The 21,312-nt window shown below is 37.8% G+C and overlaps 1 protein-coding gene across 1 annotated transcript in view; it reads right to left on the bottom strand.

Annotated features, from left to right (window-relative positions):
- mtor (mechanistic target of rapamycin kinase) overlaps nucleotides 1–21,312 on the bottom strand; it is a 104,375-nt gene that overhangs the window by 45,907 nt on the left and 37,156 nt on the right. Inside the window, exons 29-34 of the mRNA XM_088331541.1 lie at nucleotides 12,318–12,393; nucleotides 10,764–10,903; nucleotides 7,292–7,392; nucleotides 5,561–5,676; nucleotides 1,461–1,538; nucleotides 314–421 (exon numbers count right to left, since the gene is read on the bottom strand). Of these exons, the coding sequence (XP_088187667.1) occupies nucleotides 314–421; nucleotides 1,461–1,538; nucleotides 5,561–5,676; nucleotides 7,292–7,392; nucleotides 10,764–10,903; nucleotides 12,318–12,393 (619 nt within the window). The remainder of the gene's footprint in view (nucleotides 1–313; nucleotides 422–1,460; nucleotides 1,539–5,560; nucleotides 5,677–7,291; nucleotides 7,393–10,763; nucleotides 10,904–12,317; nucleotides 12,394–21,312) is intronic.

Here is a 21,312-nt window from a genome sequence, read left to right on the forward strand (position 1 = left end):
CACAAGTCACTAAAAAGCTTTGCCTGAATCTTGTATTCACAAACTGTATTTTATCAGGCATGCAATGCGGCCTTTGAGCAACAGTAACCGGAATTAAAGATAAGACTTTTTTAATGCTTTCTTGTACTTTCACAGGTCACAATAAAATTTTGCTCAAATCTTGCATTCACAAACTGTATTGTATCGGGCATGCAATGCTGCCCTTGAGCAACAGTAGCCTTTTCAACATTTGCTCTAAGCTGCACTTGAGCTTGCGCACGTGAGTTCATATGTGTATGTGGTCTAATACATCATGTTGAAAGGCTGATATTACCTGTAGCCTCTCCCACCATGTCTCTCTAATGATGTCCCTCCTCTCGGGCACCAGCTTGTACTGGATCACCTCCTCTAGCTCAGACAGCATCTGGCATGATACCATGGCCTGGAAAACACATCAGCGCATTTAGTTTTAAGTCTTAAAATTTATGGGGACAAAATATAGCAAATGTACACTCAACAGCATTGGCACAAGACCATGTCTGGCTGTTGCAGGAACAGGGTTTTTCACATGTCAGCTTTCTAGAAATGCAAATGATACTGTGGAACATTTAGAGAACCCCTGTAGTTATGTGTTGTGTAATGTCATAAAAATCTTGCAAAAAAGGTTTGACACAAGATTCACCCAATACTGAATAATCTGTGACAATTTAATTGTTAATTATTAATTTAAGAAAGTCACATCCCTAAAAATATTGAACTATTTAACCTCGTGTGAAAATGGCATTTACTGACACTATTTGGTTTTCGAAAAAAACATGATATTCTTACTTTTTGAATATAAGTTGCATTTAATAGTCATTTTTTTTAATCGCTAAATAATTAGTATTGATACCACATAATCAGTTAGCAAATAATGAATTGAAATATTTTTTCCATGCGATAGTGGTCTTACCGTTTTCAGATTTCTCATTGCCGCTCGACCATGACCTTTAAACAATTGTATGTTACTTAATATTTAAATGATGATTTGTTTATAAAATATCTTTATATTGATGAGAATAAATAATTACTGGCGATACTATCTGATGAATTTGCAGAATACCAAAATGATATTGTATGTTATAATGGCCTTACAGTACATAAGTACGGCCATTAGCGGGTACTAAGGAGTTAATTCCATTATCGCAAGCTAACAGTTAAATTATGAATTCTTAATTAGTTTTAAAATTAATAATTCCAATATCGAAAAGTGAATAAATATATGAATTACCGAGACAGTCTTCATACATCCTATGCATAATAAAAGAATAGCAAAAAAAATAAATCTGTGTTGCTATTTTGTGTTATTTGGAAATCTATTGTTCAACACTTATTTCACCAACCAAATCTATATGGAGAGAATTATACTGCCAAATTTTATTAGTGAGCCTGAATTCTGAAAATATCCTGTGAGGCAAGTTGTGTAAAGAGGGTTATCGTACACCATAGGCTCGACTGTAGCTTTCTCCAGCCATGGCTGTCAGTTCGGCATCAAGTAGGTCTCGAGCTTTGTCAATGCACTGCAAAACAAATCAAATGCAATTACAGATTGGATGTCGACAAAGATGCTTTCATTCATAACAAATGTACCCTGCTGGTTTGTACTAGTATGTTTACAAATAAAATATGACCTGTAAGCCTAGATCTGCACAGTCAATGAAAAGCAAGCACGGCTGATGCTATCAAAAAACGGGCTTTGAAATTCATTGAAACATTTTTACTGCTGGCTACTGATTCTGCATCATGCTACTAAACACAATATCAAATCCAAAGCAGCTCGTATTGGACCAGAGCTTGATGAGAAATTCTCAAAGAATTACGGAATGCACTGGCGTAATGCATCGTTGTGAGCCAGCTCAGCCAATAGTGGCACAAGAGTGTGACTACCGGTGAAAAGTTTAAAAAAATAAATAAAGAAAAGATGCTGTGTTATGAACTTTATGAACAAGAAAACAAATTAACAGTGATACAAAAATGTCAGCTTTTAAATCAGATCATTCAAGTCATCGAAAACTATTGATGCCTGAAGCATCAGTCATCACTTGAACTTATACATATTTGTTTTCTTTACAAGTCATCTTTTATGAAGTTCTCAATAGAAAACAGGTAAAATTATTGAAGTCAAATGTCAGGAAAAACAGCTGTTTAAGAGCAACTACCAGTAATTATATATCACAGGAAAGAAAAAAAGGTAGTTGTGCCAAAACACCTGTGCAGGCATGTACAACAAGAGCAAAAACTATGGGGGAGAAATTACCAAGAGGTGACAATGACGTTTTTTCTTTATAGGCTCACATAGAATTCCTGCACTGGGGCCCCCACTGGACGTATGCAGTCCAGACGGCTCCTGATAAATGCAGTGTCTGGTTTTAGGTTATAAAAAATATACGTATGACCTAATCCTTTCTCTTCCTTGCTTCAATGGACTTATGTGGTTCATGACATTACTGTACCATTGAAGCCTAGCATATAATGGAAATTTGGGAATAGTATAGGACAAATCGACTTCTGGAAAGACAAACATTGGAATGAAATCAGACCGCAGGTTGATAAAAAAAAAAAATCAAATTAAATAAAAACGAACGGATGAATACTGCTTTCCTGGAATTGCTATTTCTATGCATCATTACTGGAACAGAAAACTCATAGTAACCTAAAACTATTCACGGACACTGATGAGAAAATGTGTCTGTTTTAGCAGCTAAACAATGTGCCCATTAGGAATAAAAAAAAATAGAAGTACTACATACAAAGACTCGACTAAACCCATCCAAAGACTCGACTAAGCCCATGTTAACATTTCAGTTTTGAGCCGTGCTCCATCTGCTTTTAATTGAATGATATTCTCTTTGATTGTCTTGGTGTCGGTAAAAGTCAAATGACGGCTTTCCTGGTTCATCGGACGTTGCATCTCATAGGCCACACCTGGATCTAATCTCTGCCTCAAAGGAGGGAAGTGGGAGCACAAAGAGCACATCTAAGGGCTTTGCATTTAAAAAGTAAATAAGTGGCAGAATCCCAGGATATCTGAGGAGCAGGTGCTTACCATGTCAGTGGCCAAGCTTGTTTTCATTAGATCTGTTGGCAACCTATTCAAATGAGCTCCTCTCATTTGCAGCGGAGTCTTGTCATTTAGGATACAACACTATTGCATATAGAATCATAGAAATTTAAAAGCTTCATGCAAATAGTTGATACGTGCTGTCTACATGTGTGTCTTAGTGTAGTGGGTCCTAGTGTAGTATTTTTTATTTTCTTGACACCTAAGGCTGAGAGAAACACAATTTCAATTATCTGTTTTTCTGCAGAATTGACAATAAAGCTGACTTTGACTCTGATACGGAGTATCATCAAAGACTACTAGAGCATGGTTTACTGTCGACCATATTACAAAACAATCTTAAGTTACACTTGATTAAGGTAGGAGCTGATGAATACTGGGAAGTTTTAGCCAAGGTGGGATCAATGCAATTTGTATTGTACTTTCCAAACTGTAAGGCGCTCCTAAAAAACCCAAATTCGTCCAGAAAGTGCCATTTATAGCCCGGTGCGCCTTACAACAGAATACGGCAGATAAGATTGAAAATGCATACAGTAATTATTGGTATGCGTTATCATACAATGTTTTAAAGTAATACCATTTTTGAGCAGTAGTTGATCAAATTGCTGAGCATCGCTGACCTAAATTGCAAAACAATGTATGCAACAGGAATCGAACCGGAGTAATGGTGACGAAAGAACTTACCCGTTACCACTTGACCAACAGTGGTACAAATGATATACGACAAGGAATCTCCTTAGCACAATATTTTAAACAAAACACTGATTTGCTTAGTGCATTCTGATAGGTTAAACAGTCTCCACACTTATTCACCTACGCGTCAATTACCTCTCCGTTTAAAATGTTTGCATATGAAGAAAGCTTGTATAGTATTTTGTTGAAATATTTTGTTTTCCCCATTCTCAAATAAAGTGCGTTGTGAAAATGTAAACAATATCTACACTTCTTCAACAATGACTGTTAAAGAATGGAGGAAACAGTCAACTAAAAATATACAGGCTTTTGTATGTAAGTAAACAAATTAGGTAAATAAGTGGAAAGACAGAATGCACTGTGCCAATATCAGTGTTGTGGCGCCGTGAGTAAAAGTGCGATGATGAGACACACTCCAATGCCTTCTCGTTTGTCATCTGTACCACTCGAACTCTAGTGGTAATGGGTCAGCGCTCCCACCAACTACAGTGGAACCTCGGTTCTCGACCATAATCCGTTCCAGAACCCTGTTCGAAAACCGATTTGGTCGATCACCGAAAATTGTTTTTCCCATTAAAAATAATGTAAAATCGTTTTAATCCGTTCCAACAACTTGAATGTTTACCACGAACGTAAACATGAAGCTAACCCAGGCTAATCGTACGTTCGCGCTAACATGAACGTGTAAAAATAAAAAAATCAGGTCGTTTACACGTCATTTAGCACCCGGGTCTCCACAACAAGTGGTGAGCAATTAAAGGATAAAGAAAAGATTTATGAATAGGATTTCTTACCTTTGTGGTGGTCTGCAGAAGCCATGCTCTATTCCCTCGAAAGAAGGGAAACTCGCACATTTTCTTCATATTTTGCTATTATTTCTTTCTTAAATGCAATAGTTGTACGCACTACTCTTCTTTTTTCACCTGTAGCAACTTTGCTGCTTGCACCGACCTTCTTCCGAGGCATAAGTAGGGGTTAAAACACTCCGTTCACTGATATTAAAAACGAAAGCAAAAAGAAGTGCGCGCTCACGTGACAACAGTTCTTTACGAGGGGTGGGGGCAATCTACACCCGTACGCCGCTCAGCATTGCCCCTAGCGTACCGGCGTTCAAACTCAGATTTTTTGAATGAAAAGCGAAGCAAGAATTTCTCGAAATTTTGGGTCGAGAACCGATTTGTTCGAACTGAGAGGCGTTCGAAAACCGAGGTTCCACTGTACTTGAGTTTAATTACCATTTCATTCAATGTTTTTTATTCGAGTTTGCATATTTAGCATTAATATGCACCCGTACACTCGAAAGCTCTTACTTTAAAGTCTCAGTTTAATGCGCCTTATATTATAGTGCTACTTGTGTATGAAAAATATATGACAAGACTATTTGTTGGGGTGTGTGCTTTATAATCTGGTGAGTCTTTAAGTATGGGAAATACCGTAAATCTGATTATCATAATTTTAAATGCTTCAAAAGTGAGTTACATAATGTTTCATCACCACATAGATATCACATTATTAACCAAACCCGTTGTGAATAGAACGAGGCAGTAGAGGAATTTGATCAAGTCTGGAATACAAGATGTTTTTTTTTGGTTCCTTCAAAATAGTTTACCCTATGAGGTTTACTTTGCTCAAAAGACTAATGGAAATTCCAGAAACGGTGAGGCTATTTTGCATTCCCATGGCCAGCTTTTGGATTTTCTAAAAATACAGCAATAATGCAATGTACAGAAAATGGGGGATGGAAGGTCGCTCCATTTGGTTTACTTCAAACATGATGAGGTAAAGTACCTGTTGGGCCAATGAGAACAGGTCCTGGTGCAGGGCGAGCACTGCCCTATAGAAGGCCCCATCGTGTGTGTCTCTTGGGATCATGCACGTGTATTCCTCCATGCTGTCCCAGTGTCCTGAAAGAAACAATCAAATACAACATAAAAGGCTTATAGACCGGATGATAAGATCACCTTAGCTGACCAAACATTATTTACAATTTATGTGTGGTCAAGACAGCCTTCATACAGAAATTATTAATACTCCATGGAAAAGCCTCGGTCCACAAACCTCAAGAGATACGCTTCGACAGTGGCAAATTTTTTTCCTCCACTCATATCAATTCAATGGTTTTGTTGGCCACACCATGTAATTTGTGGTAGCAACAGTAGAGTGGTATCTTTTTTTATGTGTACCTCTAAGCACGATAACTTATACAAGTTTTCTTAACAAAATTCTTTCTCCCTTCACAAAGGAAAATCCAGTTAACGAGCAGTCCCAAGAGCTGTCAATGGAGATCGCTCACCACTTGTGACTGTTTACCGCCAGCATCAGCTTGCACTTTGCGCATGCAAACTACTACAGGCCAAAAAAGCTAAAATTTTGTGTACAGTAAGTGCTTACGTATCATCAACATTCTCTTGATCTCATATCTTCCACCAGCTTCCACCAATTGCTCTCCTTAACAATGATTGCTAATCCCCTTTATCAAGCAATAATAAACCTTACAAACACAACATGGCACCTATTTACTCACAGCAAGACACATCATGTAGAAGTGGGGCACCACTTCTTGTTGTGTATCTTGGGCAAATACAGTCTGGCAGAGCCTATCCCTCGCGATGCTGTTTTTTGGGGTAGGGGTTTGCTCACTTACATGAAACAGATGTTACCGGTTTCCATGGTAACTATTAGCAGGAGAAGCAAACTGGTCTGAAACAGATACAGTACCTTTATCATCTGGTTGCCGTTGTTTTTCAATGTAAGGCGCAATCCAACTCCTAATAGATGTGCTGGATCTTGGCATTGACGGGCAGTGGCGTGTGTGTGACAATACTCACACTAGATCCTAAATCACTGTGGAAATAACTATTCTGTTTCAAAGTTTTGAGTATCACTTATTACAATGCACAAATGACATAATAAGCAATCTAAGATGACATTGCCGTTTCCTACAAGTGACACGGACAGTCGGGATTAGAGCCAAAATGGGCAAGTTGAGATTGGTCTTTTTTCAAATTCTTCACCTCCGTATAAAAATTCTTATACGATGTAGACAATGTTAAATGATCCCAAAAAGAATAAGATACAGGGAAGACACAAGTTGAGAGGTATGCGATCTCTGTCACTATCCACCCTCTGCAGCACACACACAAATGTGTAACATTTGTTGGTGCTCATAAGAAACTCCCCTTTAATTTATTATCTGATCAATTTATTTTTGGTGTTTAATTACTATTTAAATGTGTGATGTAGTGATCAGAAGGATGTGTTTAACAGCTGTTGACTTGGATGCTTTTGGGAGGACAGGAGCGGACCAATTTGTGATTTATCATTTTATATCTGAAAAATGTGCTCGTTGCATGAGCGATTCGAGATACGAGCAAGATCCTGTAAGGAATTAAGCTCGTAAGTAGAGGTACGTTATATATTTCATCGCATCATCAAGTAACCCATGTTAAAATATTTACGACTTTAAATGCATAAGGTATACAAAACTGCTCATTTTTTTATGTGGATGTGATTAGTTACCTAGACCCCAAGCGGCTGCCGCAGCCATACGAGCCATCTTGGCCTGCGTTTCTTCACTGACAAGAGTCCACTCCTCACAGCACTGCTGGTGCAACTGACCCCTTTAAAAAACATCAAAATCAGAATGGACTACAAGTGAGCATATACAAAAACACAATAGATGCTTAACATCTATAATAGCTCCAAAGTCACGTAATTTGGAAAATGGAGAGGGGAAAAAAACGCTACGCTTTAAATAGTTGTAGCAAAAAAATAGGCTTCAGTAATGTAAAGTACAGTATCCAATATCACAAGAACCACATTACCACGGGCTAGTTTATCAGATTAATCCAAAACAAAATGAATAATTAAATTTGTACGAAACTTTATTAAAAGGTCAGGGAAAAGGGCAATGGCCAATCATAATGAAAGTCAAAGTCCCGAAATGAAATATTTATGTTGATTGAAATAAAATTTTAGTAGCGCACCAGTTTATTGCAGACAGCAAGTGACACAGCACCTAGCCCGCTAAGATAGACACGAATAAAGGATTTAATTTCTAATAAAATTGTAAAAATGTCATGTTTCAATGTGGGCACATGCGGCTTATAGTCGGGTGCGGCTTATGAATGTAGAAAATGTTTTTTCCTTTAAAAATGTACTGGGTGTGGCTTATAATCAGGTTCGCTCTATAATCCGAATGTTACGGTAGAAATAACATAGCAAGTTGGAATTGTAGAAATGCATATCAAACTGGGTGCCCTTTGAGCCAGTTCGTAAGAAAAAGTGGCTCTCGGCTTGAAAAGGGTTGGAGACCTCTGATCTAAAACCTGCTGCATCGGTCAAGAAACTGTCAACTGGACATTCTGTTATTTCCTATTTTTCATGTTGATGAAGTCTGTGTATCGTCTGTTGATGCCCTTGCAACATCCATTGCAGCCCGGTCATTCTGGAAAGGGCATTGACTCATGTGCGGCCTCTTCTCAAGGTTTCTTCATTTTCATTCTTTTTGAGGTTTTTGATTTTTTCCTAGCCCTCATTAGGTACAATGGAAGTCAGTGCAGTCTTTTGAGACTTTTTGTGATCAAGGACTATACAAATAAACATGACTTGACTAGACATATTGTACATCAAGGTGCTGCATAATGAGTTCAAGATACGACTATATGCAGCTGAGAAACATTGTAAAATAGTGTAGGCCAGGAAGTGTCTGAGTTTGTGTTATTCATTGGCTAAAATGTACAATAAAATGAGTGAAGTAAAGTGTGTGAAGTAAAATAACACCTTTTTTCTGATGCATGTCATTCATTATTTTGCTAAATGGAGTTAAAGTCAAGTCAAGTCATGTTTATTTGTATAGCCCTACATCACAAGAAGTCTCAAAGGACTGTACAGACTACAGACTACCATTACACCATACCCTGATCCAAAACCTACATGAGGCCAAGGAAAAACTCAAAAACCTCAGAATGAGTAAATGAAGAAACCTTTATAAGGAGCCGCATATGAGGGCCAGCGTCACATGCCAAGCAGGTGGCTGTTTTAAAATGACTCAAAAGAAATTAAACTTTAACTGTATTAATGCGATCTTATGTACGTAACCTCTTAGAAAGGTTGCTATTTTATTTTTTATAAATGCATGCTACGTTTTATTGCACTCTTTTTGTTGGCCATCAAAGGGGCACATTATGCACTTTTGTTGAATATTCCGTAATTCATTAATAAACTTGCGGTAGTATCTTACAACAGAGTAGTAACGTCATTCTTCACAGGATGTGCTGCATCCAACTTAGTTATGTTGACACTAGGCTAATATTGAAACACACAGCATGTGTTGCGTTCATTTTGGGGCATATATAAGGTTTTTTTTTGCAGCTCCCGAATTTTTTTTTGGGGGCCGATACAACACTATAAACATTTTGGGTTGCCGACCCCAGTGCTAGCTTCTTGTTCTGCCTGCAGAGCCTGTTAAAAGTAGTACTGGGGCTTATGGTGCTAATTGTGCTTCATTTATTTCTTTGATTTATACTGTTATAATTCAATTGTTTATTAAAATAATTTAATTAACTTGATTATTTTATCTTATTTTTGAATTAAATGCACTTTATTGTTGACTGATGAATTCTGATGATTTTATGAAAGGGGCGGGGCTTGGGCGGCACAGTGGCTCTCACCGGGGAGAAAAAAAGCAAAGGACTCGGAGAAATGCTCTTGCTTACGTGGAGGGGATTAAAGTTACTAAGTAACAGCGTAAATTTAGCCTAATGTAGCGAGTAAGAGTACCGTTTCTTCTTCTCAAATTCACACAAGTATAGTGACTTAAAAATACTCCCAGAAGTACAAAATGTCCCAAAACATACCCAATGGAACGCAGTAAATGTAACACGTTCTTACCCACCTCTGCTTTTATTTAATAGCTTACGAATGATGTTGACTCTGTTATTAACTATAATTAATGTTGATGATGTCTGTAGATTGTCTCTTGATGCCCGTGCATCATCCATTTTTACCTGGTCATCCTGGAAGGGGGCATGGCCACTCCAAAATCATGAATTTGATAAAACAAACATGAACGTGTTATCTCCTTGTTTGTTTGGATTTAACACATTTACTAATTGTTCCAACAACTAAGAACAAATTAGAGTGACAGATTGTCACACCATTTGGTGTTGATACATTTGGATTGAGTGCGAAGGATTACAAATATAAATTTTACCGAGACTGTAAACATGATGTTGGATTCAGGTTTTGGATTGAATAGTGAGGATATAAAAATGATATCCCTTACCCAGACATGCAACTCAGTGTTCTCAATAATTTTATCTTAATTGTCTCAAGACCTTGTCAAATGTTATATAATCTTCAGACTATACAGTGAACACATATGCACGTTCACCTACTGGCTCCACACATAATTAAAGTAACATTAGAAAAATCATTTTCTTGCAAGATAAATATCATATCTTTTACCCCAAAAAGAAACAATTGACAAAAATAACACTGAACAGTTACATAAGGTGATGTAACAGCTCATCTGTTCAGTGTCAGAATTTCAATGACTGTCTACATAGAGCGTTTGGAACTCTTTGACATGACCATCTTTTTCCCTAAGAATGCTCTCTGGGGGCAAAACGCCGCTATGGGAAGCTTTCAGAGTGGCTTCACCTCCAAGCAGTGTTGGCTGGCTGTTCACTCTTTCTGGATTGAATTACTTCAGTCAAGTCAAAGGAATATTTACCTTGTTTTATTGTTTTTACCCCCATCAAAGGGAATTTTGTCAGGACAGATTTGGAAAAGTCTACTAATGCAGAACACATCGACTTCCTCGCTGTCATACGCAGGACTAAAAAAAACAACTAATTGAAATAAAATAGCAGTCATTACTAGACATAATTGACGAATCTACCATTAGTGTTTATGTGCTCGGTTAAAATGCCAGAGTAGTGAGATAATGGCACCTCAGATTTCAAAATACAAGTTATAAATAACATACCATTCTCCCAGGGCTTCTAAGCAGCGCATTCTGCCTAGAATGAGCTCTGGATCCTCTTTGTTCATGTCAATTTTCTTGTCATATGCCACCAGAGCATCTTCCCACTCATGGAGCTTTTCATACCAAGTGGCTTGGATTTCCTTTTAAAAAGAGGACACAAAACAGCTTTGTTTGAATAGATTAATTTTTTAGATTCTCTGTGTCGCTTCAAATGTACTTTTTTTTCTTAAAGCATGCATTGAAAAACAATATACAAATTTGGCTTTAAAAAAATTTGTATAATTTTTGGGGATCTCAATTGGAGCTTTTACCTCTAATTGTTTGTTCATTTAAATCCATGGATTAGGACGCCATTGTAACTTCCGAAAAGCTACCTGGAGTAGACTATACAACATTGTGTGAATGTGTTTTTTTTAAACAATAACCAAATCAACCTAGCATGTACATGAACAAAAATATGCATCATGAGGTAATACACATGTTTTCAGTAAAAGTCAAGGTTAATTTGGTAGTGTGTGTGTAATGCGTATTCAATCATTTTTATTCTCCGTACAACTGGGAAAATTCCACCCCAAGACAAGCGAGACAAGTAAATGATTTTCTCACATGCTGCATTTTTAGAACAAGGTGTTCTGTGGGTAAGCGGCTGGAATGACCAAGGATACCCCTGCAAAAGGTGTGAGTTGACACTGGACCACCCACTGTGGTGATTTAAAGCGGAGGTCAACCGGAAGGATTTCCTGAAATTAATATGTTGTATGGGTCCCCACCAGTATAATATGGCATTTGAATTATTGTTGTGTACCATATGTATCTTTTTTTATTCCTCTCAGATTGTGGTTATTTTGCCATTTTCTGTCTGTCTAGTGACAAGGCGTACATAATTTCCAGTTACATTACTTTAAAAAAGTAACCATGAGGCCTGACCAACAGAGATGCATTTTTCAGTGGATAGCAAATAGCAAAAATGCCAGGAATCTGCGATCAGAATAGTGTGAACGTTTTAGACTCATTGTTGTAGAGAAACTGTATTTTGATTGACTTTTGTTGTAGCCTCAAGATTTTAGCCCTTGTTAGATGTGCTTTGACGTACACCATTATGAGAATGAACGGTGGTGTCCATCAGTCAAAGGTGAATATGACAACTTAAACACTGGCAATCATTTCTAAGTAAATTTTGAATAAAGAATTGAAGGATTGAAATAATTGAAGAGCTGCGCATCTGCAACATTCACATTGATCATAATTTATTTAGTGATTAGACTAATGAGTAGAGAATATATTCACAGATTAATAAAAGACCAGGAGGTAGGGATTAGTGAGTAGCAATACCATGTACGGTCATCTGTGCTGATACCAGTTAGTATACAAACAGTACTATCTTTTATATTTTTGCATAGAAAAGGGAATGTGTCTATTGATACTCCTGCTATGTGGTATTGGTATCAACAATTACTCAAAATATGGATATCGTTCAGAAAAAATGTGGTATTGAAACTTCTTCAAAACAACATTAGTAAAATTAACTGTAGGATTAGAGGGAAGAACACATACCAATTCGCCAAAATGTTTCATAGCGTACTCCAGCACCCCTGAGGCAGCCTCTGGCTGCTGCAGTTTATTGTTGATACTGAAAATTAAGAAATAAAAAAGCTTTTCAATAAATATCTCCACAAATGTGTTTGTGCAGGAAAATAAGAGCAGACACTTGAATTTTATAAATACGGTCATTGAAAACGTATTTAAACTCATACTTACCGGTATATATATACTGTATATATATATATATATATATATATATATATATAGGTCTTATACTATTATATACTTATACAAATTGCCTATTAATACCAAATTTAAATACGTTTAATAAGGTTGTTAATTTTACATAAGAATGCAAATTTCGTCATTATGTATTGACTTCAAATTCAATTGTCCTTGTTCAGCGTGCCGTTTATCCTATTAACAGAACAGGTACGATACATATTTTGAAAACGCAAGTGAAATAACTGCCTCATGATTTATGAGGTGTTATGCAATTAGGTTCCATCAATTGAGAAATTATGGGGAAACTTCAAACAAATGGCAGACTTAAGTGTTTTTATATAAAATAATAGTAACTTCATTAATTAGTTCTTGAAGAATCACTGAATCACTATTTAGACAAGTTCATGTGGTAAAAACAGGAGAGAAATCCAAAAATACATAGAAAGTTTATTATGTTGAAATTACAGTGGGTTTGCTGAGCATTTGTCAGTGTTTTTGAACATTCAATCTTCGCCGGACAATATAATTTTACACAAAATTGAAAATATGCCCTTTCAGATAAAAATGTTGAAATAATTGACTATGGCTATGATTGCCTAAATTTGATCTGTTCTTTAAATAGTTAAAATTTCTTTGATTAATAAGACTGCAGGTTGGCTTTGGGAAATTAGGAGCTGTTAAAAGGAATTAAAATTGATAAAATCTAGGATTTAGTCCCGATTCCTGTGCTTATTAAAATACCAGAGAGTATTACATGGTTTGTTATGCAAGGTTTGTTATGAAAACTATCACTACAGAGAGATCCAACAAATAAATTGGATAATTATGCTACAATTATTGTGATTAAGAATGTTGGAATCCACAACACACTCAACATTCACTGGCTACCTAGAATCTTGAGCAATGCCTATTGGCAGTGTTCTGTCAATAATAGTTTAATGAAACAAACACAAAGACTGAAATTCGCCAAATTTTTCATAGATGTGTTATCTTTCATCACAGATTCTGCTGAAATACCCTGAACTCTGGAACATCTGGAAAGACTCCTGTGAAGGCCAGCTCTACTGTACTTCCTTAAAGGCAAAAGCCAAGAGTGGCCAGCCAATAGGTCTGTAAACCGAATCGTGAGATAAATGCTGGTATGCAGTGAAGTTCCTGAGGACGAACGATCAGGAATACCTGAGGATTTTTGTGAGGAATTACTTTTGACACATAGTTAAGGTTTTGCATGATGGATTGGGCCAACAAGTGACCACTAAACATGATAGAAAGGTGTTTCTGCAAATTGAAATGTGTGGCAGGTACAATTAGTATTAACACTTGGAATTGACTTAAATAGAAACCAAATGTTGCCTCTGGAAGCAATGTACAATGTAACCACTTGATGCTGAGCTCTGAAATGATCATCATTCACAGGTGTGGTTGATTTTAGAATGATAACTAAAATAATTATATTTCTAAGAGCAGCTTGGAATACATGTCTTGAAGCACAGAAGCAGCTATAGTAAGTTAAAGTTGCTTAGATGGGGTTTTCATTAGGAAAGACAACTGTGAATATGAGTCTTCTTTCCTATAGTCCCTTGAGATTTAACTGTGCCTCAGCTAAAACCCATTTGTCTGCCAGCTTCCAGGACACATACGGTCTAAACGCTTTCATATGACAAGGCTCAAACATTATGTTTTCCATCTTACCTTTGAGCTAGGATAAAACTTCAAGACGAGGGTCAAGAATGTCTCTTGCTCAAACATTAAAGCTTTGAGTGGTGAGAACAATGGTTGTCCAGTCAAAACGTCAAATAATTAACTAAGGCTTATTTAGAAAATTATGATGAGTTAGGATTACAAGCATGTGCATCTTTCGCTTAAATTCAGAAAACTAATGATCACTGACAAGATAATGGACTTGAGAGAGCAAAACAAATAAAATCGACACAGACCAGCTACAAATACTGGTTTTTGAATAGACATATTTAGAATTAATTAGTTTATTTCAAATTACAGACATTTGAGCATCACCTAATACACCTATTTACCATTACACAGGACTGTCTCACAAAACTAGAATATTTTGATAAAGTCGTTTATTTTCTCGAATGTACTTAGAAAACCAAAATTTCATACATTCTGAGTTGACAACAAATCAACTGAAATATTGCAAGCCTTATATTATTACAAATGAATGATTATGATGACAATGATTATTATTGATTATAGCTTACAGCCCTCATGATATGTTGAGTTTTTTCTATAATCAGCAACAATATGAGACTTGCAATACTTCCAAAGTCCCAAATGTATGATTTTTTTGTTGTTGTAATACAGAAAATAAAAAAACTGTCACAATATTACAATGTCCTGGGACAGTCCTGTATATGTTGAGTTATAGTCTATATTTCCTGAGAAAGATTACTGAGTGGTAACTTAATAACATATCCACAACAATAAATCTATTTAAAATAAGATACAAAAATAAATATCAGTAAAACACATAATCGACCTTAACTTAAAAAAAAAAATCCACTTGTTGCTGGATAGATCTAGCACGGGGGTACAGGAAATGCAGAGTTCAGAAACGAATATGGGTATTTCAGATGTACCGTACAGATATTGCTTCAGAACACGCTTAATAATGCCGATATATATTTCCTTTCAAGATCGTCTGGCAGACGTTTGAGTGCGTACCATTATTCTCGTGTAAAGAGAGCAGTGTTTTTGAATTGACGGATACATATTTGGACATGATGATCAGGGATTAGCAACTTTGATGTTGATAAGGACCACACAGGTTTTTTCAATTCCACAACCTTGACTGATTATATGCCTACATTTTTTACATCATAGTTATTTTATTTCCTTACCAAGCAAAATATTCAGACTGCCACCTGAAAGGAAGATTAAGAAATAAGGCATGCCCAAATGTTCTACAGTGAAGATTACAAAATGCAAAATTGGATCAAATATTTTACAAAAAAATTATCAAATCTCAAAAACAAACACACACTACCCACACATCGCAACAGTTTGAGAGGGCATGCAAATTAGTACAACATTTTGAATCATTTTAAATCAAACACGATTACTTTTCATTTTTTAACAAGCACATTTGGACTCAGAAGAAATCAAACCCAGAGATTTCAGTTTTTAAGAAGCGCATAGACCAGTAACTCAATTTCTGCATAGTTAGATGTGAGAAACATGTGAAAAAAACCACATTACTGCAGCAACTGGTTGGTACATATTCTAAAACTGTTCTGAATAGGCATGACTGAGGTCAGGTTAGACCTCTGACACTATAAAGCTTGTAGATTGTTTTACTTCTACTATAGATTAGTAAGTGAAAGCATCAAGACTTTCATAAAACGAATGGAAAACAGGCAACAGTTTCTGTTTTCCTTTTTGTTGTTGCCTCAAGCATGTTTGGTTGTCAGCTGTAGAAAATTATCGAAACACTATCACCAACTGGGAGACCGGAGCAGAACGTGTTTCCTGGTTTTGTCACCTGCAGGTTAAAAGGCAAGCAGAACAAAGTGTCTCCGGTGCCCCCACCACTGAAAAAGTGGAAGTGACCTCATTGGAATGCTGTTGTTACTGTATGAAGAGAGGAGTCTGGACATGGAGCAATTTTACCAATATTCTTGGTAGGGTGTTTGCAAAAATGTTCTTTATGTGCTGCTTATGAAATTACATGAAAAACTAACAGTACTAAAATTATTAAAGAAAAAAATGTATTTGACTAAAATTGTTTTGATTCCAACGGTTAACATTTCTCTATACGTTAAAGCACATAGTAAATGTCCCCTTCAAATTACTAAGAATTGGTTGAGAATTCTAGATAAGGAGAACGTAGTGAACAATGTTTACAGCGAGGTTAGATGCTGCAATTCAGGATGAACATTTAATAAAATACTTAAAAGAGAAAAATAAAATAAATAATATTATGCTTCATTTTTTTCAGTATGTTTGTTTGGGCTACTGGTTTTAAGGGCTGCAAACTGCTAGCTGATTAAATGGCCAATGTTTTCTGTGTAACATATACCACCTGGCAGTCATCACCATCTGAAGCCACCAGGACACTTGAAAGTCTGCCAACATATGAGGTCAGCCAAACAGGGCTGCACAATATACCCTGTGTATTCAATTAGTTACGACACCCAACAGCAAAGTTAACAATTCATTTATTTGGTTCTCCATGAAGTTTGTCTGCGTTTTAGAATTACTGATAAAAATATGAATTTGACCCCAACCCCTGCCCTGTCTATGCTCAAAACAAAGATTTCTCAAATGGAGGTACGTGTGATTTCACAAAACACAAAAAAAAGATATGATGAAAAAGCATTAATGGTTTGATATGTATGACAAATGTATTAAAGTGTTGTTTATTACACCATTGATTAAAATACCAAATACTAATTTTTATCATTTTACCCCCCCCAAAAAAAAGAAAATCTAATTTAATGAAACTCAAGACTTTTTCTGCTGGTTTAGAGTAATTGACATGAAAATGATCTTGCAAAGGGTACTTCTCCAAAAATGGATGACAACCAGTGCACTAAGCATTGTTTAAGAGTGTCACTTTTCAGGAAATAGTAACAAAAAGTCAAAAGTGCAGTATGTATAAGTACAGTCTCCAATAAAATGTATTTTGGTTGGCCACTGGACAGTTGAGAATAATAAGCTCTCCTGATGACTTGAATTTGTGCTGCAGACTGTTCTAGTAGAATGGTTTTATTAACCAGTAAAAAATGTCTTATCATAACAGCAAAAGTTAAGCAAACTTTGGTAGATGGTGTAAATTCTTAGATTCTATTCTTCTTAATGTTCACTATTGTTACAAAAACAATTTTTGGATTGGTGTTTTAAATTACTATCAATGTTCATATCTACTGGCAGTTTTGCAAAAAAAGGACAAGCTCAATGTCCAACCTTAGGTCTTATGAAAACCATATTGCAAAAATATTATGTTTAGCTTTGATATCCATCCAATATTGATACAGCTTAGCCCATACAGGGTCAAAAGAATATGGAAGCTAGCCTAGGTGTTATTTCACAAGGGTTGGGGTCAGTGTTCCCTCTAAGCTGCGCGCGTGCGCAATTGCGCACTGCTCGCACATTCTTAGCGCACAAGAAAATCTAGCCAGCGCACAAAAATGAGGGCTCAAAATTACTAATTAAGAAGCGACTTAAGTCAAGGTTACAGTGCATAAAGGTAAAAATACACGGGTTCCTCTGACGTTGTGTCCTAAATGCGGTATTTTGAAGTCAATGTCGAACGAAGTTGAAAAGTAAAGCTAGTAGAGTTCGTCGAGAACCGGCTTCTTCGGCTCGGCTCACTAAAAGGAACCGGCTCTTTCGGGTCCTAAACGGCTCTTCAGGTTGTTTTTGCTTCTTTAATCCCAAAATGACCAAATATAATGTAAAATTATGCACAAAATGACTTGAAAGAAGGGGGGAATAGAACAAAAAAATTAAAAAATACCAAAATGAAAAAGTAGTGAAAAGCTGGGAAAAAAAGAAGGAAAACTTTAGAAAAGCCAAAAAAAAAGAAAAGAAAGAAACGTAGGAAAAAAGTAAATGGAGAACAAAAAGAAAAAAGTAATGGCTCCGAAAAAATAAACACAATGAGACTTTTTTTTAAAGGAACTTTTGAAAAAGTAGAAAAAAACAACGGAAAAAAAGAAGAAAAAGTTTGTGTTGCATTCAAATAATTTCCAATTGTATCAAGTGAATCTTGTTGCCAACATTGTACTTCCACTAAAAATGTGACTAAGTACAGTTCTGTATCTTGCAACCGACTAAATAAGCCCCCAAAAATGTTAATATTATGCGACAAAATATATCAGGGAAAAAAAAAAGAAATGGATATCTTGTGAAAGAATTGTAAGAACAAACGATGTTTGTAGGCTGTACAACCTTTGCAATAGTACACGAGTCAATTCATTCAAAAGAGAAAAATAATTTTGCATTGCCGAAAACTCCGCAAAATGTAACTTGATGTCAAGTTTTGGACATGTTTGATAATTATTTATCTTGCCACACTTGGGATTATGGTTGCTCACTGTTGTTTCAAGCGTTGCTCACCGACTTTGTGTGAACGCTCAGACCCGTGGAAAATTAGAGGGAACATTGGTTGGGGTATGTCAGAGTCTGCCAGTCAGCTAAGGCTTGCCAGTTAGTGAAAGCACACACAATGGAGAAACTAGTTAGAGTTTCTGAGTGGTCAGAAGAAGCATATATGGCCAGTCATAAGAAAGAAGGTGTTTGGAATATCAAGGAGATGAAAGTGAATGCAAACGTAACTAACATAATTCACCTGGTTGCACAGTAGTAGTAATCTAAACTAAAAATGTGTTCTGAAGAAATATACCACACAAAATACTGTATATGTAAAAAGGGCTTAGTCATTGTACTGTCTAAGACTACTGTATACTAAAAAGTTGATTGAAACTGAACAAATACATTTATGGTTTCTGGATATAAATTAAAGATTCAAGAATAAAACTTGACCCCACAAGTGCCGTCGCGAATGGCAGCCACTCCAGCAGCTCCCGTGTTATTTTCGCTACTTTTGTGATTTATTGTTTTTGTTTTTTTGCTTACTTTTTCAGTGGCTGCCTTGCAACACTTGTAGCACTTTGGATTACTTTCTATCCTATGGATATGGGTTTTATCGCGCAAAAATGCGTACATTCAAGAAATCAACTCCTCGACCTGAAGAATTCTCGAGCCGGCGCGGTCCCCCTTTTACCTAACGAGGTGAGGCGACCCTACCGGGGGTGCAGAGCCGGTGCTAAGGTAAAGGCTAAGCGGCTAGCGGCGGTATAAGCCCACGGTACCGTCCATAATCATGGGGAATGTCAACTCCCTACCAAATAAGATCGACGAACTGGCTGTGCTTGTGAAAGACATCAAAGCATACAGGGAGGGCAGCTTGCTTTGCTTTACGGAAACGTGGCTCACGTCTAGCATCCCGGACGCTAACATCGCGCTAACCGGCTTCTGCGCTGTTCGGGCTGACAGAGGCACAAAAGTCAGTGGGAAGCGCAAAGGAGGGGGACTGGCTATCTACGTGAACACGAGGTGGTGTAACCCCGGGCATGTAAAAACAAAGTTTTCTATCTGCTGCCGTGATGTCGAACTTTTGGCCGTAAGTCTGCGTCCCTATTACATGCCCAGAGAGTTTGGACACGCCATTGCTGTCATTGTTTACATCCCACCGCGCGCTGATGCGGAAGTAGCGTGTGACGTCATCCACTCCGCGGTGGCAAAGCTACAAACACAACACCCGGAGGCTGCAATGTTAATCTCTGGGGACTTCAACCACGTGACTCTTGATAAGACACTGCCCTCTTTCGTCCAGTATGTGGACTGCAAGACCAGGGGAAATAGGACTATTGACCTTCTGTATGCAAATATCAAAAATGCATACAGTGCAAAACCACTGCCTGCCCTTGGAAAAGGACACCACAACCTCATTCTGCTTAAACCACAGTACAAACCAAAAGTGAGGAGGCTACCAACAACCACACGCTCTTTTAGAAAATGGTCCACCGAGGCAGAGCAGGCTCTGAGAGACTGCTTTGGACGTACGGACTGGGATGTCCTGCTAGGGTCCAGCAGTTGGGACATTGAGGAGATGGCAAACTGCACTACTGACTACATTAACTTCTGCATGGACAATGTTGTTCCTATAAAGACTGTACGCTGCTATGCCAACAACAAGCCCTGGATTACGAGCTACATCAAGTGCCTTCTGAACCAAAAGAAGAGGGCCTTTAAAAATGGTGATCAGCAGGAGTACAGAAGGAGCTCAAAGTCCAGCTCCGGAAAGGGAAGGAGCAGTACAGGAGGAAGTTGGAGAAAAAGCTGCAGAACAACAACATGAAGGAGGTGTGGGAAGGGATGAAAATAATTACTGGCTGCAGCACCAAGCAGGGTGTGGCTGTGGATGTAGATGTGGGGCGAGTCAACCAGTTGAACAACTTTTTCAACAGGTTTGACCACTCCGCCTCATCCTCACCCCTGAGTACAGCAGCTGTCCTTCCCCCTCCCCCTCCTGACACTAGCATGGAAGACATCCCCCCACTAAAAATAACTGCAGCCCAGGTGTGTGGAGAGCTGAGGAGGCTGCGAACCAGCAAGGCAGCTGGTCCAGATGGAGTATCCCCCCGACTGCTGAAAGCCTGTGCGTCTGAGCTGGGAGACCCTCTACAGCGCATCTTCAACCTAAGCCTTGAACAGGGGAGGGTCCCTCAGCTGTGGAAAACATCCTGCATCATCCCAGTCCCAAAGAAATCAAGACCTGAGGAACTCAATGACTTCAGGCCGGTCGCCATGACATCACATGTGATGAAAACCATGGAGTGGTTGCTGCTGCACAACCTGAGGCTACAGGTCCGTCACACGCCATCGACCCACTGCAATTTGCTTACCAGGAGAAGGTGGGAGTGGAGGATGCTATAGTATACATGTTACACCGATCCCTCTCTCACCTGGATAGGGCTAAGGGGGCTGTGAGGATTACATTTTTGGACTTCTCCAGTGCCTTCAATACCATACAGCCTCTGCTACTGAGTAAGAAACTGACAGAGATGGGAGTTAGCTCACACCTTGTAGAATGGATTACTGACTACCTGACAGGCAGACCCCAGTATGTGAAACAGGGGGGGCTGTACATTGGACACTGTGGTTAGCAGCACAGGATCTCCGCAGGGGACCGTGCTCTCTCCGTTCCTATTCACTCTATATACATCGGACTTTAAGTACAACTCTGAGTCCTGCCATG

The sequence above is a fragment of the Urocampus carinirostris genome, chromosome 3 (assembly GCF_059441175.1).
Source record: "Urocampus carinirostris isolate Australia breed hairy pipefish chromosome 3, RoL_Ucar_1.0, whole genome shotgun sequence".
In the NCBI taxonomy this organism is placed as follows: Eukaryota; Metazoa; Chordata; class Actinopteri; order Syngnathiformes; family Syngnathidae; genus Urocampus; species Urocampus carinirostris.